Here is a 26,772-nt window from a genome sequence, read left to right as displayed (position 1 = left end):
TCCATTAATTTTTAATTAAAATATTAAGTTAGCTGTACTTAAAGGTAATATTATTCTTATCTAAATTATTTTTAAGATGGCACTATTGTATATATTATATATAATTCATTCTCATTCAGCATATATTTTATCACACCAGTAGTTTCTGTATTCCCTATTGTTAATATATTGCATCTTGCTATGTGGGTCACTGTTCAGAAAATTATTGTGGTAATATTTCATATCGTTATCATTTTCATAAATCAATGAAACCTATATAAATACGTATTTATGTCGTAGATTTAGATTAGAACTTTTAAACAGTTTGATATTTTTAGATCTTCTTAACAAAAATGCCAAAAAATACTTCAAAACTTTTATTTGAAATATGAATTTATAAAAAGCATTCTTGTTAAAAAATGTACAAAATTCAGCACCAACATATTATGGAATAGAAATTAAATCTAAAATTTTAAAGTATATAGAAATGGCACAGAAAGTCAAATTTAAAGATTTATTATTTAGACTATTTGAACAGGGTAACTACACTTTAAGGAGTAAAAAATTGATATATACATTATTAACCTATATATTATATAAATATTTATTATAAAAATACATATACTTTATAAGAATAATAATGCAAGTTAAAACATATTAAAGATCGTTTTTCTTTACAATTTCCTATCTATCCTACAACAAACTATATGTGTTCAAGATCAATTAAAATACTGCTTCTTCGTTACCATTACATCTGGCAGGTTGAGATCTCATTTGTAAAACTTGTATGAGACTCGCCTTTTCTTTCTCTAAAGTCGCTATTCTCTCACCTTTCTTATTTACTTCCTAGATGAAAAGAAACTTGTTAATAACTAATAATATCAATTAATCTCCCAAATTATAATACCTCTGTAAGTATTCTGTTTTGCTGTTTAAGCCTCTCACCAAAATCGTGTGGAGGATGGTGGACTGCCAAATTCATATGCAGAGGTAACCCACCTCTTTCCCAGCTTTCTGTTAGGGCTGCCAGATGCATGTTCACTTCCAAGACTCTGGCTCTTTGCAGTTCTATGCGCTCTTGTTGAGTCTCTGACCATGTTTCCTAAAAAAAGTGTAATAAGGTGAGACTATCTTCAAATGGCAGAAAAATATATAGTCAACCAAATTAATTACACTCAGTATGAAACAAATAATTTCTACTGTTATAATTTCTAAACAATTAATAATTACAAATCAATTTTACAACCGAATTTGCGAAGCACAAAATGCAACCTTAGCAATTTTGCGTATTTCATCTTTATTTTACTATGGCTGATTGACATAATTTTTAGGTACAAGCTCGAAATCCAGGGAAATCATCAGATCATTCGATCACCACTTCGTCCTAATCCTCTACCCTTAGGTAGAAACAGGTTGGACTATAAACCGCTGGTCCTCCGCCCTTCGGGGGAATCGACAAATTACCTGCAGTTACCCAGTCGGTCTCCTTACCTGAGGAAAAAATTTGCTTGGATAGCCAATAGCATAGTTGTCCAAAGGGTTGGATTTAAAACTATTTCTTAATTTAGGTATTTTTATTGTTGATAAGGCCCCCTTAGCTGAAAACCGATGGAGAAAGTTACATCCTGTATTACCCTTGGCCTTTTGTGGTAAGGCCCTTTGTACAGCCTAAGGTGATACAATACATTTGTCTAACAAACTAAGTCATTTTCCTTGAGCTATCTATCCCCCATACCCATACGCCGCGCATAATCAAGGAGCCAGAAAGGCCTACTGCCCCTTTAATCAACGAGCTGTGCAGGAACTACTTTATCTGAGAGGAGTTGGAGGTCCGGCGGACCAAGTTCACTAGACGGGCTGACTAATTATAAACTTGTATACCTTTGATATAAGAATTTGGTTTTATACACAGGATGTTTCAAAATATGAAGTCAATACTGAAGGAGGTTATTGTCTTATTATATCAGTTGAAAGCAGATAGACATGTTTTAAATTGCGTTATTTTTAAGGCTAATTCTATTTTTTCTAAGATTACTCATTTGAAAACTTTCAGTCCTATCTTGTAATTTGCCATTAGGAGCTTCATCATCTTGCTAGGTGGTGATGCTCATGCTTCGGGCTGGTCCTTCTCCTAGTTTATATAAATGCCTTCTACAAAGGGGTATGTATCATCTGCAAACTATTCATTCTTTGCAATAATTTTACAATTAATTAATCAGCAAGTTTAAAAAAGCAATCAACAGAGAGGTTGGAGGATGCTGAAGGGTGTATTAAGACTAAGTAGAAGGCTACTGAATAATGAGAACACTACGACAGAGCTTGTTGATCTTCGGAATATGGAAATCAAAAACAAAAAATATTACATTTTCTTCGATGTAATACATCAACACTAATCTTAAATATGGGACTTATTAACTGAAAGACTTTCCGGTATAACAATAGAACAATGACATTCATATTACTTACTAGAGACGGGATCCACTGAAATCTCTTTAAAAATAAAACAAAAATTGGATGAAAGTGTTGCACAAATATATTAAGTTTGTGATCACTTTATCATGTAACATGAATTTGTCTTATTTAACTGGATCTTTAATTGTTTTTCATTTTATACCAATTGATTTCAATATAAATCTAATATAAATAAAAGTTACGTATCAGAAACATAAATTTTCTACTAATTTATGATACTGCTACTGCAAGCTGTATGACCAACAATAGCGTTTCACTTTTGCTATACATTTTCTCCATACAAATACCAGTCATTAAAACCAATGATAGTAATTATTCAGCATTCAGAAGAAACAAATTTACATATTTATACCATAAAGAAAAGTCGTGCCTGTGGCACACTGACCCACATCCGTAAGATGTTTTAATATATTTCATTTCTTTCATAAAGACATGGAGGTTATTTGTTGTCAGCAAAGGTAATTCTACAAACGGCAAATAAGAACTAGAACAATAATGTTATAAAACAACAAAATTAATGTAATAGTTGATTGTGTGCGGTTTAATATTAAGCCTTTTTGTGGGAATAACTTTGTAGATTGGACCTGTTTGGTACCAAGCGGTTTCATAAATACGGTTTCGTCACTGTGGGATTTTTTATCTATTGTCAATTTATTATTTATTAGTAGGTAGCGAATACCTATAATCTAACAATTTGAATATTATCTATTAAAAGTTATTGAGTATGTGTATATCAAGAATTTAAAGTTAGAGGACTTACCACGTGACCCATTCGCCCTAAATACTTCATTTTTTCTTGAACCATGGCTACTTGTTTTAAGTACCAGTCCCTGGCTTTTTCCACGGCACTTAGTCCTGTCATAAGCACCTATAGTACATGAAATATAAGAACAATTAAAACATATAAAACATACATTTATAAGAAATACCTCTTTCTCTTGCTCAATCTGTTTCATCCTCTTTAGCATATTATAATCGATGCCATTTTGCAAGGTATGTCTTCTGGGTTCTCTTCTTCTCGCATTCGGTTTTTTCTGGAATATTCCCTGTATCTGGTGGCTGCTGGGTTGTGTTTGCCCCTGATCGCCTTGGACTGCGGCTTTACCATCACCTAAACTTCGACTAGTGCGAAGTAAGCCCGTATAACCCTAACAAAAATGGGAATTTATTATATATTTTATAAAAGTATGGAAGACCACTGAACAGTTTGTCAGTCAGAAGGCTTAATTAAAAAAACCTTTGAGTAATATATTAATTAATGCAACTTCTTTCAATTCTTGTAATATTACAAAAATGCTAAAGATTATAAAATGATAATCGTATTGATGAAAATTCTACCTCACAAAGTTTCATTATAAAAATAATAGTATTTGACTATTAAAAAGTAAAATAATAAATTAGTTTTGGATTTGCTTTTTCTCCTCTGCTTGTGAGCTTTTTGCTGATGATATTTTGTATCTCAGTGATATTTTTCTAATTAGATAATGTTCTTCTCAAAGGTCTGTATTTAAATAAGTTTAAATACCTATACAGAGTTTTAGAATTTGACCTAGAGGTCAAATTTTCATTTAGTTGCCGTTTCGATTTTCTATTGTTTTAAATATTATAGAACGCCGCTTTTAATTTGTATCTTTGACTAATTACTATCTAATTTTATTTTTCTTACTTCCCCACTACCACTTTTTAAACTTATTTTTAAATTATTTTTTAAACTTTCTTTTCTGTATCCTTTTAACTACTTTCATCCCTCTTTTCACCTGTTCGCCCCGCCATCATTTGAGTTTTTGTACTTTTATTATTTGGTATTTATAGAATTTTTTTTTTTATTACCCAATGTTTACAATTTAGAATGATCAAATTAGCAAAAAAGCAAGTAATTACTAGAGACAAGCCAAAATAAAGAAAAGATTTTTAAAAAGTATCTTAATCAAATAATGGAACATTATAACTAAAGAGTAAGAAAATAAAGATATTTGATGAACCAACACATATTGATGCTAATACCAATAGGTTAAAGACGATGATAATGATAGCTAAAAGACTAGAGGCACCTGTACGAGAGTAACCACGTAGAGTAAATCAAATCTCTACGTCTCGCCCATCGTCTTGCCAATTTATTTAGAGCGGACTACTTTTTTAATATCGGAATTCATTCATTATTGTAAGAAGATTAATAAAATAGTAATAACTTAGCTACTGGTCTATCTAAATGAAATCAAATTTATTTATTAAAAATTTAGTGTTATATCTACCGGTTGAGCAGACGCAGCACCATTTATAGTCCTTTTTGGATCTTTATTCCCTTGATCTTGATTAGTCAAAAGACCCATTTGCCAATTAGCCAGTGCCGTCCTTATTTCGGCCCTATCCATGTTACCACCAGCATTGGGATTCGGACGCTCCATCCCTAAAGCAGTTCTTGGTGGTTTTGGAGGGCCATAAAGTGGGGCTTTACTTACAGGAGGTACTATTAAATAACGTGTTAAAAGATAAACTGAAAAATTGACTAGGTAGTACCTGCAGGCAAATTGGTACCCTTTTCAAATCCTTGGTCAGATTGTAAGGGATCCTTTAATTGAGGCATACTAAGTGTCCTTGTAACGTTTTGTTGTGGAGGAATGACATTTGGTCTAATAGCGGCTGTATTGTTGGAATTTGTACCCCATGAAGGTTTTGACATTTGGTTGTTATCCGCAATGTCTAGAAGCGGTGCCGAAGGCGGTCTGTTAGTTAGTGGAGGTACTACCTGAGTAATTGGAATTAACATTATGTTCACTAAATTGATTTGGTAATACTTTTTACCTTTCCAATCTCTTGATTCTTTCCGCTGTTATCTGGTCGTCTTTCTACTTGATTTCTAAGCAGACATATTTTTAGGCCTGCACAGAATCTTTCAAAGCTGAGCATTCCGTTTGGTGGTGTAACTTTTCGTAAGCTTTCTATGACTCCTTTTGGAAGGCCTTTAGACCCGTCATCCTGCCATCTTGCTTCTAAAATATAAACAACATACGATAAGATTCGTTTATTTTCTTTGAACTTCTTTTTAAGAATGCAAGGAAGATACTGCTTGAAGAAAAAACATGCATATATTAACATTAATATTAATTTTTCTATTTAATAGAAAATATTTTGAGTAGCTTCTAATTAAGTTATGTCCAGAAATTTACGCTATGGTTGGACTATGGACGAAATTGACCCTACCTTATTAACAAAAACCGTTTTTATTGAATAAGAAATATTTTTTGTTAACTATAATAATACCTAATAATAATAATAATAATAATAATAATATCCTTTATTTGCCAACAAAATCGTATACAGGACGACAAAGCAAGGCGATACAAAGGAGGATCTAGCTCCCATAGAATACATTAATTTTTCTTATCTAGAATTCATAGAGGCAATAGCCTTATATAAACAAAAAAACAAAATTTAAACTAAATATGTAACATAAGTTATATTTATTATCTAAAAGTAAAATTATAAAAACATTTAATCTGCAACCAGTGGTAAACAGCTCTTTTAAATTGGACTGCAGTTTCAATGCTTGTAATATCAGCAGGTAGCATTCTATAAGCCCTGATGGCCTTATAATGAGAACCCCTCTCATAGTAAGCTGAATTATGCAATGGAATGCGGAAATCGCTTCTATGTCGTGTAATCATAGTCACATCCTCAGCGTACATTGCCCTATTCTCAACAAACAAATGATTGCGTTTTTTCACAAATAACACCAAGGAAGAAAAGTATAAGGAGGGAAGGGTGACTATTTTTAGTTTGCTGAAGTAAGGTCTACAGGAAGTTTTGTAGGTCAGGCCCAATAAACAACGAATGATACGCTTTTGCATTTTAAATATATCTAGAGCTCCTCTTGCTAATCCCCAGAAACAGATACCATATTGTAAGATCGACTGTACCTGTCCGAAATAAAATAGGCGAAGAGATACCTCGGACACTACATGCCTTAATCTTCTAATCAATCCGCACAAGCTAGCTAATCTGGAATAAAGGTTTATAATATGTTTCACCCAATTTAAAAGGGGGGGTCGAAAATTAATTAAACGAAAAATTAATCAACTCCGTTTTACTAGAGTTCAAAGACAACTTACTGTTCTTGAGCAGCCCCGTGAAATATTGGTATGTTTATTTATTATTTGATGGTGATTTAAATAATTCATAACTATTTGATAAATAACTCTTTCAAATACCTTCGATATGGATGGTAATACGGATACCGGCCGATAGTTGGCAATATTCGTTTTTTCTCCATTTCTTTAAAACAGGCACTACTTTTGCCCGCTTAGGAGCAAAAGGGAAGATTTGGGTAGCAAGACTCTCATTGATCACATTGGAAATGGGTGCGGCTAAGTAAATCCAAACAAACTTTAAAACGAATATCGCAATTTCTGCCAAGACAGAAGAAAATTTATTTGGAAGGTTCATCAATATCTTAAAGATATCCTGAGAATTAACAGGATTGAGAAATATGGTTGGATAATCATTATGCAAGTCATGTATATTGAAGTTACATCTTTGTTGATGGTCAAGAGTAAAATGTTGAGCAAATAATTCGGTGATTAAAGCTGGGTTTTCAATGGACTGACCATCTTCCCTTAAAACAATATTGTTGTTAGTTTTATTTTTACCTGACTCAGATTTTATGATTGACCATGCCGATTTTATCTTGTATTTTAGATTTTGTTATCATTTATAGACTTTTTATAAGAGGAGATTTAACATCGATATTGTTTCCTTTCACGTATGTATGTAACGTAGTGTTCACTAGAATTAGTATACTTATATATTTAAAATTTTTTAAGCACATTTTAATTTTTTGCATTTTGAGACATTTTAAATTGCATGTTTGAGACAGAAGTTCTCAACATATTTACTACGAAATATTAATTCTACCTGAATGTATTTTAATATACGTTATGAACGTATTATATAGCTTTCTAGTAAATGCCATGACTTCATAATAAAACATTCGAGATCAAGTTTGCTACTAATACACCAGTTAATTATGCAGGTACCTGATCCTTCAGTAAAATAAAATAAATAATACTAATTCAATCAAACAATTTAAACTAAAGAGATCATTAAATAAATAGAAAATCCGCAGTGGTGAGGAATCCAAAATTATGCTTTATATAATTAAGATTTAAAAAAATTTTATATGAAAAAAAATCTTTAAAGTTAAAAAATAAGGCTTCTGCAATATATTGCTAAAAGTTGTTTTACTGAAATATATGTTTATTATATTTTATTCAGCCCTTAAATAATCAAACAGGTCTTTGAATATTCAATTGGCTTTCTTTTACTTAGGTTGATTCCATTTTAAACAATTACTTTCCTGATAAGGGCTTATTTGTTATGAAGCAACGAATTCCAAAAATATACTGCTGTGATTCTTCTTAGTTCCAATGCTTGTCCCAGTTTGCTCGTGCATTGTATTATTCCAATTAATGAACACAATTGAGATTGGTCAGACGTATTCCGAGACATATGAAATGTATTGCAATCACGGTTTATTTATAATACAAGAAATCTTAAGCACTTTATACCATAATATAAAATAATGAAAATATTTTTTTCCATTGGTGTAGCAATTTCGTCAAACCCCATGCAAGTCAACATTATGACCTCTCTCACCTAATTCAATAGTTACAATGTCTTTGAACTCTCTATTTTTTTAGGACTTTTACAAAGTTTTTAACTAATTTTATTAAACATACCCATATGTGATTATACTGTTTGTTACTTCTTATGACATTAGTAATAGAGTAAATATTTTTTGATACGTAAAAAGTATTTTGTTTGAATGCCTATTCTATTTTTGTATTTTTGTGATTACATATTCAGAGTTTCTTCATAATTTCGCAACATTGGATGCATTATAGAAGACGATTCCAATATTTAATTTCAATTACACATACGGTTTGATATCTACCCAGCAAATAACCATTTACTTAGATTTTATCGCAGAATTAAATATAATATATTGGATACTATATGACTAATACAAAGTTGGACACAAATTCAAAAATGGTGTGATTTTTCAGCTATTCACTACTTGCCTTGACATTTTGAATATTTCTAGGCAAAATACCAATTTTATATACAAATTAATTTTATATGCTTCCTCCTTATTTAATATATGGATAATGTATCCAACATCCTTATTTAAACGTATTTGGTTCACAGGTTCTCAAAACCGAATTATTGTGAATTGTCTGTCTGTGTTGCTTATTATAGAATAATATATAGCTACAAACCCTCATAATCAATCAATCATTTATATCTTGATTTTTATAGATGGTTGTTTCTATTAAGGTGGAAACACTGGACATAGAAAAAAAAGTAAAAGTCGTAAGGTAAAAATAGGAAGAAAATAAAAGTGTTGTTAACTAAATTTTGTTAAGTAAACAAAAGCAAAAATTTAAATGAAGTTCATCATTTTCATGGTATTAGGATTACCTATAATGATCAAGTTTAGCAGAATAATAAAACAAATATTTTAAAGTGCATGCATCTATCCGAAGTTAGTTGAAGCTTTGTTTAAGCTTATTTTAAGTGAGGATTACTTTCTTTCATACACGAAATTCGTAAAGAAATACATTAAAAATCTCAGATCTGAGGGAACTATCATAAATTCTTAACTAAATGTAACTTTCTATCATAGAGAAATGAATATTATGTGTTATGTTTACAAAAACAAAATAGAAAGCATAGAGTAATTAAAAGTATATTCATTTTTAATATCCATTTCTCTATGGGAATAAGCAATGGCGACGATCGATGATGCGAAGGTGGGTGGTGGGAAGGGAGGAAAGAAAATCGATAATTTAATGACAATTATGACAGAAGTTAGCCCTCGATGCGGTCTAACCGAACTAAATTTTTAGGGTTAAGTTTTAAAACTTGATGATCAGGTTAGGCTCCTTTCGAACACTTTTTTAATATTCATTTCTCTATGACATAACATAACCTCTCAAAAACTTTAATTGTTTTGCTTCCCTACAATTGGCACTACTGAAATTTATCAGAGTGACCAACATCAAAAGGTTCACACAATCACGCAAAATGGCGGCCACCTAATAGTGGTCAAGTGGTCATTTACTTTTCATTGATTGGCAGTCCAGGTATATTTATTTATAAAGTTCGTGTCTCCAGCTAACCTCACTTTGATAATTATGTCAAATGGGAACCCCATCGTGTAAAACATCATTGTAAGCCCCATTAAAACGTCTATTCCACAGTACCAAGCGAAATGAAATCGGTTGAGGTACCAGCCAATAGTGACCAAAAATGTCTGGGAATAATGAATATCTTATGGATCTCAAAGTTTTGTATTTCAAGTGGCTACCCTAAGTGTGATACATCATTTTAAAGGGTAGACAATTTACCACCCAACGGTGTATAAAAAATGTAAGTTGTTTAAATATAAGTGTAAAAATTAATAGTGTAAAGTTGTTTAAAAAATTAACAAATTATCAGTTCATAGAATTTATTTATCAGTTCACCGACATAGATAGTAAATAAATATTTTTACAAGTATGTTTTATTTTGTATTTGTAGTTGTCTTGAAGTGATCGTGTTTACTATGTGCGTGTGCAAAAAAAAATCGGTTGACAGCATCAAGTGTTTGGCAAAACCAGTAATTATTAACCATGGGCGCCTGGTGCCAAATTGTCCTAATGTCTATTATATTTCAATTTCAAAAAGTGATGTCAACAAACGATGTGTCCAAAGAAAATTCCTAGCTAGAAGTTTAATACAATAAATTGCATAATAATTCTTGCCCCAATACTTTTAAAATAACCCACTTTTAATACAATTAATGAGGCTTATTTGAACCCCAAAAGAAATGAACAGAATGAAATGAAAAGAAAATGAACATGAATATTCTCAAATATGTAATTCACCCACATTCAAACGAAAAGCGACAATTGAATCGATATCTCAACCACAAGCCAAAATAATGAAGGGTATTTTAGCAGAAATAAATGAAACTTCCATCCATTGCCAATCTCATTCCATGAAAAGAAAAGACTATCAAATTAGCAAATTCGAAAACAATAAAATCTGCAAACTAAAAAGCAAAAATAAGTTAAAAACTCTTAAAATGTTAAATGTCATTGGAAATTGCATCGATCCAACTATGGCACAAGATTTAGAAATTTTGTCATTTAGAAATTTAAAATCAAAAAGACCAACATGGACAACAAACGAAAGTTTATGCTTTGGTCCTCTATAAAAGAGGGCTCATACACATTTTTAAAGACAGGTTTTGCTTTATCCAGCAAAGGCACGCTTCAGAAACTCCTTAAGGATATACCTTTTGAACTTTTACTATAGTAACTTTTTCCTTTTTTTAATGTAGGTATGAACTTTAAAAGAGATAGAACGGTTTTAAACCCTCCTGTTTTCTTAATATAACTCTTAAAATTGAATTTCAATTATTGTACTTTTTTCAATATATTTTTTATGTATAGGATAATTTTATTTTTAACTCTTCAAAATTGTTTTTCAACACTTTTTTATAAATTTTAGGTTTGGAATATAAATTGGAAGAAGCCTCATATGTAACTTTTATATTATATAGATTATCTCAAAGAAAATATTCTCTGTTAGTATTTTAATATATTTGTTTAAATATATTCGAATCCAAGGAAATATAAATATTACTTAATATTTCAAGATGTTTATTATTCCTATAAAACTTAAACTTTATTTTTTTTAAGTTCCTTCGTTTTAGCACTTTTATCCTGTTTTGTATGGCGTTCTATGTATTTTTACTTTCATGACCAGTAGTGTAGGCAAGAGCAAACATACTATGGTGTGAATAAAATTCAAATACCTTTGGTAAAGTATCTAAAATATTTTTGACTCTGACCTTTTAGTTCATAGTATTTATCCCGCAAAGTATAAGAAATACGGAAAAGGTTATAATTAAGCCCAATATGCTTTTAAAACCATATTTTAACCCTCTCGAACAGAACATTAACTGATTTTATTAGGCATGTTTTTAAATAGATCCAAAAGTTTTATCGCGTTTTTCACACATCATTTAATTTTATCAGCTAACAGTTTGGTTTTTATTTTCTTTTTTGGAAGATTCAAATATTATGAAAATAAAGAAGATATATCAAGAAATATAAAATTTAGCATAACTAAAGATGAGAACAATTGTATTTTTTTATGTGCAATGATTTGTAAATTCGTTTTAAACTAATATGCTCCTATTTTTTCTAAATATAACTTTTTCCTTATCTCTAAAAATTTGCAAGATTTATTGATCATGAATGTGTAGCACCTGCACTCCTTAAATTTAAATCTCTATGCTTCGCTAATTCTCTATGCTTTACACTCTTTGAAAGCAAGGATTATCAATACTGCTATTAACTTGTGGTTCCCAGCCTTGGTTATGTTGAGTATCCTCTCTGGAAATAGATAGACCGACAGTTTCTTTATCTCGTATAGGACATAAATACGATAGGACTATTGCATAAATGGTCTAGTCCTCGATTAGTTTGTTAGGCCAATCCTTTGGAATACAAATATAAACCCATCATTTCGTTAAAAAAAAAGGAGAAAAACATTATTAAAAAAATATAAATGAAAATATCAGAAATATAAAAAATCAATAAAGTTTCTGTAAACATAAATGGCTCTAATTTCATTAATCTTTTGTTTACATAAAAAAGAAAATATTCAAAATAAAAACAGAATATATTGGCTACTTGGTTTGAACCAATGTCATGATTAAAATATACGCACATACACACATTAGTTTTGTTTTTATGCTTTAATATTAAATGATTTTTTAGCTTATCTGTAAATGGTAGCATAAATAAATAAAATAAAATTTTTAAGTATATCGAAAGCTATCATTTATTTAGATAAAATCCCGAAATATTAAATAAAAATATAGTTTGACTACCAACATTAAAAAATCACTGTAGATGATGTCTTTATAGGCATATAGGATTTATAGATTCTTATAAGACTCATAGGAATCTATTAGTTCCCTGAATCAACGAAAACTCTTCTTCTGCAGCAATTTTCTGTAATCTGGGAAAAGAATTCGATTGCGTCACGAACTACCGGTGTTTCCGTGTTTCTACTTCTATGGTGCAGAGACTAAATGGATTAAGATACATGTCTCTGAGAGGATCTGTATTATGTACAACATTCTTTATAATTTACATTGATAATTGTTGAATAGAAGTCCATATTTTGTAGGAGAATGCGTATATAAAGATTACAAATAGGGGAAGTCTTTATCTCCAAGAAAAATGTATGTAGGACACTTAGGTAAATGTATTATGCATTTCGGCTGTGTAAACAGCCATCATCAGATACAGAACATTACAAAAAACATATACGTTCACCAAATAAACCAAAAAATTCCGTATATGTTTTTTGTAATGTTCTGTATCTGATGATGGCTGTTTACACAGCCGAAATGCATAATACATTTACCTAAGTGTCCTACATGCATTTTTCTTGGAGATAAAGACTTCCCTATTTGTAATCTTTACATTGATAATTTGCTAAATTATAATCGTTCATAGCAGATTAAAGTATTTGCTGGTTGAAGTAATTGGTAATTCTAATTAATTTTATCTAAGCCTAACAGAAACCTCACATTATAAAATTGTGAGATGTGACCCTACAGATTGCCATTTTGTTACTGTTTTCGAATATCTTGGCTTAAACATAGATTACATCTTAAAATTTGACTCCATTTAAATATTTTAAATAAAAGCTAGCTTCAGGAAAGCAATACCGAAGGATTTCACTGTTTATTTTGGACTCATCAAATCACTAAATACTGTAATCAATTCCAGAGTCTCTGTATATAAAATATTTTTCAGTTCTTTAATCTGTCAAAAGTAGTGCTACCTACTAATTCACGATGCCTTTAATTTTTATTGGAAATAGAATCCTTACATTCACAATTCTTTGTTTTAAAAATAGTGTATTTCATTCAAAATGGCTTTCTGATTTTTAAAATAACAGAACTTCAATCACACAAATATAGACCATGATAAGTATTTGCATACCTTTCATTTCAGTTGCATAAAGGACTCTATTATTTATACCACTGCTATGATCTTGGTGCTTTTATCTACAACTTTAACGTATAAGTTAATATTTTAACGGAATTGCGAAACTCCTTTATTTGGCCACACTTTTTCTATTGCACCACTTAGCTAATCTCTCTCTGTTTTTGTAAAAATTATTAAAGCTTAAAAAATATTTTAATTTCATGAAGGAGACATACTATTTTTTTAGATATTTAATATATGACTAAACAAAGCTAATTTAAAAACTGTCAAAGCTATAATCTAGACCTAAAATATATTATATAATCAGTATCTACAATGAAGTCGGTCTACACACTGTTGCCCATATTTAATTCAAAAAGTGCTTTCAAATCTTCCGAATTGATGAATACAACTATACATTTTTCGCTATTCGGCGAAGAAACTATAGAAGTTTGCTGAATTAAATAATAATTTGCTTAACGTAATCTTTTCTTACTGGTAGGTATGGTTTCTACTGCCAGTCATTTTGATTGTAGTACATATATCAACCTTAATTTGAAATACCAAATTTATTTTTAAAATGTAGGTAAATATTATGTTTACTTACCGATATCGGCAAAGTTAACAAACCCAGTCTGCTTATCATCCATTATTTCGAACAAAGTCCTCATAGCGTTTACAAATTGTTTAGGTAAACCATCCAAAGTAGAAGAGTTCGTTGTCATTTTTTAAAATTTCACCGAAAGGTCCAACACTACCCAAAAACTTGTTTACAAGCTTTTGGGTTATTCATTCATGAACACAAACCTGTCTTAATCCTAAATCATCATTTTTAATAAATTCCTGCTGAATATGATCATCATCAAAAAGAACTTTTACTGCAGTACTAACACGTACATATTTAATATCACAATACAATACAGGATTGTGTCAACACTATAACTCTTCTACACAGTAAACACTTTATTCCTAAAATTAACGATGGTAACGATTTCGTAAAAAGCAGACAGAGCCAAAACAACGAAAGTTGTGTTGTGCGAGGTTCGTTAACCCAAAAATCGAGATTTGAGCGGTCGCTCGTTCCAAGACGGTGGTACCGCGACTGGTTTAGCGCTGCTTCGGCCGGGTACCATTGGGTTTCAGATTTATACAGGTGCGTACTATTGATGCTCAAAGGATTTTTAATAATATCTTATATGGATGTACGATTTTGGTATTAGGAAAGTCGTAGCTTTTATGCTTTACCCAAATTATAACATCACACTCAAAAAACTGCATTTCAAAAACTCTTAACTTTTCGAAAAAAATTGTAATGATCCCGCATTTAATATTTCAAATTTAAAAGTGGAAGTACGTAATTTTTTTAAAAGAAATTTATGAAAATCTATGCGGTACAAATAGACTTCTCACAAAAAATAGAATTTTATCCATATAAAATTCCAATAATTTTGATGATTGGCCATCATACGTCTTATATATTCAAAATGCGTTATTTGTATTCCATCATATTAACAAATCACTTCGAAATTTTCAAAATCGTATTTTTTTTTTATTTCAATAATTTTTTTATTTATTTTTACGTAAAATAGCGACTTAGTCCAACGGCGCCACCCATTTCTACTAAAGTTGTATTATTTTGTTTATTTAAATATAAAAACATTTTTTTTTTGTTTTATTATTATTTTTTTTTATATACTTGAGCTTACTCGTGTTATTTCAGGTGACGTATCGGCTTTCACAGCATGATTCGTACGTTTGTGCACGCTTCCAAAACTGACCCTACGATTATTATTATTATTATTATATTATTATTAACATTTGAGAAAAAAAGTGAAAAAACTTCCTTTAATTGACCATGGTCGACCTAATAGCAAAAATTTTTCAAAATTTTTGTTTGACGCTTCCAAACGGTTCATTATTAAATGTATTAGAGATTTTCTTAACAATTAAATTCCCTTGTATAGAAAACTTCTTTTAAACAGAGCCTATATAGGGCCTTTGACTGAAAAATACTTGACGTATAAATTAGAAGAACAAAAGACCGAGCACAATTTGATGTATTTTGCTTTATGAGCAGTTTCCTTTATTTTAATTACAGTCCTGTTTCTTCTAAAGTAACAGTACAGCGGCAAAAGCCCGTCTCGGCCTTGGGTACTGTCAGTTAGAAGAGTTCCAAAGCTCACGGACGTACCGGAGTCGGTTAATTTAAATTTTCAATTCAATTGAGCACAACGTTTCAGTGGTAGTACCACTTATTTACTCTCTGCCTAATTATATTAAATAGTGTCTTTACTACGAATGTAGTAAAAAAATCAGAGACCTTAACCCCGAAATTCTCGATAGTTCGACATCGTCTAAATTGTAAACAAGGCGATAACCCAAACTAATGGATTTTTATACGGATATGGCCCGGTTGTGATATTGTAATCTTGGGGTCAATGAAAATGTATAAGTAAGCCATAAGCCAATAAGCAAGTCTGCTATCGTAATCTTAACAGTCCGGATGAAATTTTGCAGTACGTTTCGAAGACGATAAGATAAACGTTTTTAGAAATATATTTATTTGCATATCCTCGTAACAACTCTATCATTTGACAAGTTCTTTACACTCTGTTTTAAAATATCTCAGCTTTTTAAGGAAAAGTCTTCCCGCTCCAAATATAATTATAGTCGCGTTTAGTATTTTATCTATGAGTCAATAAGGAGATTCGTCACATATGATTTCATTAGCCCGTCAGAGATAAGCTAAAAGTTCACATGTGGAAATGTTCAAAACAGGAGCAGAAAAACAGAAAAATCAACATAGCTAGTGATTGGTTGAGAGACACGTGAATCTGCAATCTCTCTAATACGAGAGAGAAAAGTGTACGTACTAAAGAGGAATTCTTGTGATCTTGGTTGGATATCACAAACCTTTAGATCATAGTGATCCAGAGAAAATATTGCTTTGTCAGCGAATATTTGAAAGGTTCGATTATCGAAGAAAAAGTAATCAGGTTGATCTAACGCTTAAAAAAAATATTTATTCTTATTAATTATTATTTATTCTGTTCGTGCCACAGCTTCTACTTATTACTGCGTTGATCATACAAGTCTAAGCCTAATGTGGTAAGTTTTTCTTGCATATAGCGTTTGATATGAATTTCACTATATTAGTGAGAATTTATTTGAATACATTTAACCTGATATGAGTTAAAGATTTCAAGGCTAAGAATCTACAACAGTTTATTAGGCACTTTTTAAAAATATATTGTCGTAAGCAGAAATGTAATTGTTATAGGTATCGAATCTAAGCCAATAAAACAAGCAGCGAGAAAGACGGCAAAAAAAGTCATTTTTGGGTTAAAAATCATTTAGTAATTTTGATTTCTGTGTTTGTCGATATTGGTTTTTGTCCTTCAAAAAATGTCATATTCGAATATGTTTTAGTGAAACGATTATTATTTAAATTTTCTTTATTTCATCTAAAGGCACATGAAAACTTGTTCTCCTTTATTACATCCACTTTTCACTACTTTTTTATAAGCGACACTCCCGATATAGTATAATTACTAATTGTGATATTACCCATAATTCACGCCAAATTTTGATTATATAGAGACGAGTTTTCTTCCTTAAGTAAGTTATATAAAATCAGGTAAGATTGATAGATTTTGAAGATATTTTTTAAACTTAAACGATCTTTTTAAAAATTGTCTATGCCCTACAGCTGTGGCTGGTCAAATTAAAACTTGGTCATTACGAGGGTGATCAGAACCACTCCGACAGCCGCCGTGAAAGTACTATTTGGACTGATGACTACTTTGCACATATACCTGCAGGGAGAAACCATAAGAACTACTTACAGGCTGCATCATGTCATAAATGGCAAACAAAGTCTGGATGGAGTCAACTGAACTGGTTGGGAAGATGTGCAATCACAGCATACTTGCTATGTCATTAGACTCAATGACCAAGAAAAAAAAACACAAATTCATACTCGGTCAACAGTAACGGAACTAGAGAAAGCAGACATATAGGAAATAAGGCGGCTGACAAGCTACCCAAAAAAGGAGCAGAATCTAATCTGGTAGGTCCAACACAAGTATTAGGCATCGCCTACAATATGGCAAAACACACAATCGCAACCCTGCTGCATAACAAAGCAAAGCGCTACTGGGAGGGATTTACCACAACTATGCGAATGCTTTCATACCGGACGCAACAAGGAAGGTAACAGATACCATAAGGGAACCTAAAAGCCCTAATGCGAATGTATGCCGTCCGGACTGCAGACTGTGCCACTACATGAATAGGATTGGTTTGGCGGAAAGCGCCGAATGCAAACCATGCATGGAGGAGGACGAGAGTGAAGAGCACATCCTCTGTTGATGTCCGGCACTAGCGAGAACCAGGTAGGCCATCTTCAGCAATGCCTTACCTCAGACGGAAAACATTAAAAATGATTCTCCCAATCAAATTGTCGAACTTCTAAAGAGGGCGAACTTGATTGGGGAAGCATAAATACCTAGGAGTGAGCCAAAAAGAATACACCCAGGGTCGCAATAGCGTGTCTCACTCACAACAAATCTAACTTAAATCTAACCTACAGCTGCAGTAGAAAATTTTCAAAACAATTAAATTACCATCACAATATATGCCGTTTTTATATTATCAAATATGATATGAAACATAGACTTCATTTTAAAGTTTGAAGCCAAGGTTCTGGTTGGTTTATTTTTTCAATTTAATTAGAGTAAAAACTGTCTTAGTCTGAAGACTGGAAAAGAAATAAGAAATCGGACTTATCCCCACCAATACAAAGAAATTGTTGATTTGAAAGTTCATTTCATCGAATGAGACTATGAGGAAAAGAGCAAATATATCCAAGAGACTTAAAGTGTACCCATAAAACAAAAAAAAGCATTAGTATAGGAAACCCACTAATTTTCCTAACAGCGCATATAAGAGACCAGGCCTACTATATAACTCCTGATAATAGAAGAAACAGACACAAGGTAAAAAACTTATTAAATTGTATCTAAAATAGTATAGAATGATTTAACCAATCAAGAAGAAGAGAAATGGCTAATAACAATAAAATTAGACGGTATCCCACATGTGGTTTCACGCTCCATAAACCTGAAATGCCCCAAATCTTTCCAATCATGCCATAGGTGTGATTTAATTCTAAAGAAAATATTCTAATTAAAATTTCGCACTTCATAATAAATAAGATGAAATTCTAATTATAACAAAAAATAGCTTGCCTTCATTAATACCTAAAAACTAATAACCAATCTTACTTACTCTAGTATATAACCAATCCAACACATTTCTTCATATTTCAGGCTGATAAAAGTTACTTCTACCATTCATAAATTTCAAAGACTTAAAATCAATATACATGATTAAACGACAACCAACGATAGGATAGTCGTAATAATGTGCTTTAGATTTACAGTATTTACGTTCAAAATTTAAGCACATGCCATAACCTATAGGAAGGATTAAATGGAAAGCGTGACCAACCAGAACATATCTCAAAGTCTGGCACAATCGGAAGATGTCGAGAAAAAGCAGTACTTTAAATTAACTAGAATTTCAGATTATGTGCACATGCTTGCGGTAGTGTTTTTATAAAATAATGTAATATATTATGGGGAATTTCATTGAGTTGACATTACTAAGATAAACGACCATCTAAAAAAAACAAGTACTTTTATGAATTTCTTTACAATAAGCATTGAAAATGCATGTTGTAAAATTAATCATACAACTAACTCATTATACAAAAATTTTTCTTGTGGTATATCTTTAATCCTAATGCATTTTACATTTATTATTCTTCTTCTTTTTTAAAATCCGTTCTTTCTAAAGAATGGTTCCAAATGATTTATTTCTACCTGATGCCATGCCGTTCAAAAAAAAGTGAAAGGCAGGTAGGTATCATCAAAATAGCACGCGGAGTGACTTTTATACTTTAGGTCACTGTGTCAACAAATATTTTCATGGCGGTTTTAATACACTGAAATTGGTCGTTAAAGATGTTTACTATGCAGGTGTATTTGGGAAAAATATATTATGAGCTTCAAGAACTATAAGAATTTTGATAAATAAAAAATAATTTGTATTTAAAAATTAATCTGTTTTTTTTATTCATTCAATTATGTATAGTAATGTCGTGCCAGAAATTGGAAAAGCGTAGAGTGACAGATACTCAAAAAATCATATCTAAAAAAATATGATAAACAAGGAAGTTTGTTACGAGAAAAAAATTAAATCGGGATATACGGAAGTTAAATCTGCACCCATCACTTATGTTCTTTTTACTAATATACTACTAAATGTTACACAAAATTAAATTATTTTGGATGCTAATGTTTTGCATTATTTGTTTTGCAGAAAGAAATAGATATCTATTGCTTCAAACGGAAAAACAATAGCAAATCTTTTACATATCTTTTGAAGGAAACAGTTTTGTGCCAGCAGAAAGTATTCTCTATCTTGCGTCGGGTTTGCTTTGTTTGATACAAATACAGGAAATAATTTATTTTGGAAAATGTCTTTAATTTGAGAACAGTGGTCTTACCAGCATTCAGTTAAAACCTCTCACTTGCGGGATTTTAACAGGGCCAGCTATGTGTACCTTAGCCCGTGTGTGTGTGTATACCAGGTACTTACCGCTAATTTCGAAAGTCTTCTGGTATCAAATTGATTAGAACATAGCCAAATGTGTAACTGTTGCCGACAGCTACACATTTGGCCATGATAATTATAGGTCTCTGACTTACTGGTAGTTAAGCGGATCCCAGTCTATCAAGGTAATCTAACTTCCCCATTACCAGCAAAATTTGAGTAGCCAGGCAACCATATAAGCCTAGCCCTGGGTGCAGGGTCTTCACTAGTTTTCTACGGGATCTTTATACATTCCAATAATCCAAGTGGATTATGACAATTGCGTTGTAGCATCACGATTTACAATTTCATTCTATTCATTCATCTAACTGGACAGAATTTTGACTTTTAAGCCACGGACTTTGAGTGCTTGGACATTCAAAACGACATTAATATTTCTACTAAATATGATTCTTAAATTCTTCGTCGGTTTAAACTTTAAACTACTATTAATACTCCAAGAAATTGAATTATAACATATTGAATCATATCTTCAGAAATATTGCTGCTTATATGAAAAAAATATCTTTCGAATGCACTTGCTAGTAGGTGATTTGCCTCGAGAAAACCCAGGCTAGTGATCACTAAGAAGTAATCTTTGTTGTCATATCAAAATTGTAATGACCTTAACCGGCGCGAATATATCAGCTGGTCTCCATCAGTCGAAAATTATGTCGGTGACGTAAGCGGCAAGCACATCGCGCGACATCTCTGGAGAGATGTAGAAGGTTAGCGAATCTTCTCGAACATTAACTTAGCTAACCTATAAGGACCCTCGAGGCTAGGAGTCAAAGTTTACAGAATATACTACATTCTGTAAACTTTGTACGAGGTCAGTTCAAGTCCGAACATTGGTAGGACTTTTATACTAAACTAAATAGAAAGTAATACACAGAGTATAAATATTTCTAGTCGTGTGAACATGTGTAGTAGTATATCAGTTGATTCTTTTTGTGGTTTGAGTATTTTCACACTATTTAACATAATTCACACCTAACAAACGGTAAAAATGCTTCATGATATATTATGTATGTTATGTATAAGTAGATTGTATATCTTGAATTTGTATTTTATCTATACACTACATATCAGAAAATTGTTTTCTGTTTATTAAGGAAAACAATAAATAAAAACACTATTTTTAAATTTTTATCATTATTTAATTAAATGTTGAAAATGATTTCCGTTATAATTTTGAAGACAATAATAAAGCCTACTTTCAAATTCTTCACGCTGGAGTTGCTCTAGTGAGTCAGGTTGCAGTTTAAAAACTACAGATTTTAGGTGACCTCACAAAAAAAGTCAAGAGGTGTCGGGGATCTCGGTGGCCATTCAATAGGACCTCTTCTTCCAATCCATTAGTTAGGGTAATGATCATCCTACTACTGCTGAAGTGCTCCACCCTGCTGGAATTGTAGTAAGCGATCTTCTAAAAATAAATATCCATGTATGTCCCTCTGATTTTTTAATTCCTGCTCTATTAGAGGTTTAAAAGACCCTTAGAACAATGAAAGGCTAGCATTAGCATTGCCGTGAAACTATGGGCAGTTTGCTTGCAACATCTCTGATGCAATGATGCCAAATGCTTATGGAAAAATGGCAAAAAAAACACACTTTATAATATCATAAAAATTTTTACAGTTATACTTATTTTGACAGCCGCAAAACAATACTATTTTTCTACAAAGCATTTAATTTCTTCATTTAAATTCCTCTTTAACTTTATAGAAAGCATTTTTTTTATAAAATATAATAAGATATAAAGAAGTCAACATTCAAAGTTAAATGAATATGGATAACGTATATTAGAGAAAAAAAAAGGCAACAACATCACAACGCCGCTCGATCGCATTGTTGATTCCACCGACACAACTACGACCAGTGACGCCGCCAAAAAATATTTATTAATAATAGATTAAGCTTAAATTATAAACATTATTACGGTTTATAAACTCTATATGCGTTTTTTAAACGTACTTAATTAGAGTAAAGGTACTTATCTTATAAAAAGAATTTTTATGGAAATTAAATATTTTATAATGATCATAGATTTCTTAATAAGTTTTTATTATAAAACAAAGTTGTTATTTACTAATTCTAGCCTTTCAATGTTCTAAGGATAGACCTCTGTAACATTTTAACATATATGTGACTATTTAAATTTCCTGGTATAAATATTAGGCCAGTAATACCAGTTCCCGTCCTAACGTGGTATGCCCTTTTCTAAATACGTGTGGTTTTTCGTTATTTCAGTAACGAATGTTTTGGGTATTACCATATTCATTTAAATAAAACGTACACTTATAACTGAAGCAAATATTGTAACTAGTCAAGGTTCTGTCGTTATTCTATCTGTCATTATTTTACAAAACTGAATTCTTCTCTCCGGGTTGTTATGACCAAGTTCTTGCAGTATTGATTCACGAGATAGTCTAGCTGCTACAGCTGCTTGACGAGTTGATAAAGTTGGATTTATTAGAAACTGACCCAGAATTTCAATTTGCTTTATTTCGTCGACTAATCTCGGTTGACTTATCTTTTTAATCCTGACAGAACCAGTTTTTTCAAATTTGACTACTACTTGGCGAACAAACTCTTGGGTTTTCATTTTGACATGGTTTTGTTTCGTTTAAACGTTGAGCTGTTCTTAAGAAACCATTTATTCTAGGAATCTTAAAAGGAAATAATGTCAACACTTTCAGCTATGTTGTACACTATTGTTAATGATCAGCTGCTTTTCGTTTAAATTGAATCAAAAATCCACCGTTCATGTCTTATCACATTGTAACAATATAATTTTCTAATATGTGACTTTCTATGGTATCATTGGAAAGCATTTTTCAAGAGCTTTAAGATAATGTCGGTCCCTGAATCACTCGGTCCCTGTTTCCATTTAAGATTTTAGAGATGTTCAACGGGTTGCAGATAAGGGTGAGATAATATGCTTGTTTTCCCCCTTTTCTTTATAGAAACTGTTTTCAGCGTTTTTTATTCAGTTTTTCGTTCCCAATATATAGTCATTTCAATTTTTGAAATTGTTACACTGTACATACAGGGCTTTTATTCCAAAACGAACCATCCTTATAACTTCTTAAAAAGATTTCCCTGTATATAGGTACACGTTTAATTTTATATTTGACAAAGATCTGTCAATCACCTCCAGCTAACCTCACCTTCTTTATCCATCATGTGACATATCATTTTAAGCATTATTCAAATGTCTATTCAACAGTGCCAAAAAAAATTAAATCGGTTGACGTACTAGCGAATAGTGAGCTAAAATGTCTAGTTAATGAATATTTTATCGACGTCAAACTTACTTTGGTAAACTGTAAAATGTTAAATGGTTATCCTATTGTGATACATATGAAGAAGTTATTAAGGGTGATTCGTTTTGAAATAAAAGCACTGTATATATCGGATGTCCAGGAACTCTACCGACAAACTTTACAGGGTGATTCTCCAACAAAATATCAGAAAAAAATTTTATTTGTATGAATGTAAAATAAATTTTATTTTTTAAATCCCTATTTAGTTTTGAGCAAATTTGTATTTTTCAGTTTTTTTTTATTTCGAGCATTTTTTTGCATAAATTAATAAAAACCATTTTTGAAATCGTCAAATTGATAATATTTACTCAATATTAGTTGTTGATCGAATTTTTCGTATTCATTTTAATTTAAAATGAATGAACTTAATCTTCTTCACAAGTCAATGCAATTTTTCAGCCTTTTATACGATAACTAAGAGAAAAAGCAAACGACAAGTGATTGTTAAGTGTAAATTCCTAATAAATTAAACATTTCGGGCCACGTAATTCTAGTTTTTAAATAATTTTATTTATTATAAACTTTAAGCTAAATAGAAAACCATTAAATAATTTTAAAAAAATACTATATAAAAACCTCAACAATAATAAAATAAAACAAAACAAAATATTTACTTTAAGTGTTTTACATGCCAGCCATCTGATTCAATACATAATCATGCTTTTTTTGGACCAGTAAATTCTTTAAAAAATCTCCACTTTATTTCGAAATTTATTGTAAGCCTGTCCCATTCCTTCCCAAAGCTGTTCTCCAGTTTTTATGAAAATGGCATAATCTTGGCGCGATTTTATAGACCCCCAACTGTAAAAATCACAGAAATTTAAATCGGGGTATTTTTGTATCTTTTTTTTTAAGGTTTAGGTGAACTCGTATCTATGAATAATGGGGCCAGTTGTAAAGATGTCATTTACCCATTTATGTCCGACTCCGGTATAATCCGACAGAATAAGCCCCCTTTCCTTTGTTTTTCTGCTACGGTTATTTGGTCCCGTCCATAGAACAGCTCTTCAAATGACCACTGGTGTGCCCTTTTTTGTTTTTTTTTCTTTTTCTTCTGATATTTGACCTTCCTTGCGTAATTGTTCGTTTATTTCATGTAATTTTCGTTTCGCACTATTTTATTATATATTTTGGATATCTCTTGTCGCTTCTTCGTCTTTTTATTTTTTTTATGATATACTGGATATAGTTTGCTATTATTCCGTAATAATATTTATATATATAACCGTAATATTTTTCCCTAGTTCTATTCTTAGTTGGGTTCTTTCAGATTCCCATCGTTGGCAGCTAAACAATGTGTATTCAGGGGAGTCTGTGTCACTTCGGCAGTAGACACAGGAGTCGTCATTTCTTTTCTTGATTTTGTGCAAATAGGTTCCGAAAGTACCGTGTCCTGTAAAAGCCTGTGTTTAGGTGGTACGAAGCTTCGCCCCACTTTCTTTTGTACCACTTCGCACATCCTTTATTAGTAGTCGTGTCCAGTTATTTCTGCTTGTTGCCATTTGTATAAGGTTATGTCCCGTTCTAGTTGACGTTTCGATTCTGTTATCACATCTTCAGATTCGAAGAGTCGTGCTCTTTCTTCGGCAAGTAGGTGTAGTGGGATAAGACCGCCTATAACCAAAACTCCATTTGAAAATACTGTATGCGGAGGAGCCTCGTAGTGCCATTGTTCGCTGCGTGCTTATCAGCTTGTTTTTTACGTTTTTTATCTTTGTTGAGGCGTGCCATATTGGCGCTCCATATAAAATTATGCTCTCACAGACAAAAGCAAGGACTCTTCTTTTCGTCTGACGTTTGGCATTAGGGCACAAAGTGCTTTGGCAGTACGTTGGGACTTCAGGCAGACATGTGTTATCTGTTTCGACATAGTGAGTCCTCGGTCTAGGTGGAAACCGAGATACGTGATAGTGCTTTTTGTTATTACTTGGTTTTCTTCAAATTCAAAAATTATGTGCCTAATTTTCCATTTATAGCTAAGTAGAATACCTTCGGTCTTGCTTACTTCAACCTTTAGGTTGTGCTGGTGTATCCAGTCTTGAATTAGTTCTAGGGTCTGATTAACTGTGTTTTTGAAGGTGGTAGACAATGGTACAGTGAAAACATCTTGTCGGACTTGCATTGTCTTATTTATATATAATATATATACATAAATAAGCCAATGCAAGTCCGACATATGTATATATATTATATATAAATAAGACAATGCAAGTCCGACAAGATGTTTTCTCTGATTAACTGCTTCTATCATTCTTGCTTCTGTTTCGGAGCCGGCCAGAACTACTAAATTATCCGCGTAACAAATAAGATGCACGTTTCTTGGTACAGGCTTTTCTTATATTTTATTGCTTCTATCCACAATGACTGATCTATTGCTTAGGTAGCTTCGGATTAGGTTTGTTAAATGGGGACTTTAAATGGAAATTTTCTAGCTTTTTCTAATATTGTTTTCCATGATACGGTATTAAACGCATTTTGCACATTAACGAGTACCATCGCGCAGTGCCTGCCTAGTTTTTCCATTTTGATTTTCTGTACTCGTTTCATGGTCGATTTATCCTTTACGAATGCGAACTGGTTGGTATGAAAGCCATCTATTTTTTGCTGGATTTCCTGCAGTAGTTTTTCGTTAACAAGTGTTTCATGTTTGTCAGATGTTCCTTTCCGATCACATCTATGAGACATATTGGCCGGTATTTAGGTTTTTCGTCGTGTTGTTTTTTAGCTTTTTGTATAAGAACTAATTTAGACCTTTTCCATTCATTTGGGAAAGTCTGACTGCCAAATAGGGAATTGAAAAATTGCAAAAAGTAGTCTATATTGGCCAAGATAATTTCCTTGTTAACGATAGGAGGTATGTTATCGCAACCCGGTGCGTTTTTAATTTTGACTTTTTACATGCTCTAGTTAGTTCTTCTGGCGTTACGAGGTCCAATATATTTATTGCTGATAACTCAGATTCTGGTAGGATTTCGTTTGCTTTTTTTTATGTGTGAACGATTTTTTGAGTTGGTCTATCATTTCTTTATCCTTGCAGCACTGATTTTTTGTGCGCCTGATTTCCAAGGCTAGGTCTAGTTTTGTCCTTTTATATAATATGTTTGTGCGTTGTTCTCTTAGAGCTTTATTATTTGTAGTTCTTTGAAATAGTCTTCTCTTAACTTCAACCTCTGTAATCTTTGTTTGAATATTTATATTCCACCAGTAGGGCATATTATAGTCATTGTCACATTTAACTAGAGGAGAGCTCTGGTGGTAGGCTCTGCGTATAATACTAATTA

The 26,772-nt window shown here is 31.7% G+C and overlaps 1 protein-coding gene across 1 annotated transcript; it reads right to left on the bottom strand.

Annotated features, from left to right (window-relative positions):
* Positions 1-341: 341 nt before the first annotated feature.
* Positions 342-14,595, bottom strand: LOC126738066 (suppressor APC domain-containing protein 2). The gene is made up of 8 exons (XM_050443243.1): positions 14,113-14,595; positions 5,254-5,441; positions 4,969-5,197; positions 4,704-4,918; positions 3,381-3,599; positions 3,212-3,319; positions 887-1,081; positions 342-825 (listed from the first exon to the last, which is right to left on the bottom strand). The coding sequence occupies exons 1-8, from the start codon at positions 14,228-14,230 to the stop codon at positions 703-705; spliced, it is 1,395 nt and encodes a 464-aa protein (XP_050299200.1). The 5' UTR covers positions 14,231-14,595; the 3' UTR covers positions 342-702.
* Positions 14,596-26,772: the final 12,177 nt, after the last annotated feature.

This window comes from Anthonomus grandis, chromosome 1 (assembly GCF_022605725.1).
Source record: "Anthonomus grandis grandis chromosome 1, icAntGran1.3, whole genome shotgun sequence".
Lineage (NCBI taxonomy): Eukaryota > Metazoa > Arthropoda > Insecta > Coleoptera > Curculionidae > Anthonomus > Anthonomus grandis.
This window is presented reverse-complemented; position numbering and strand designations above follow the sequence as displayed.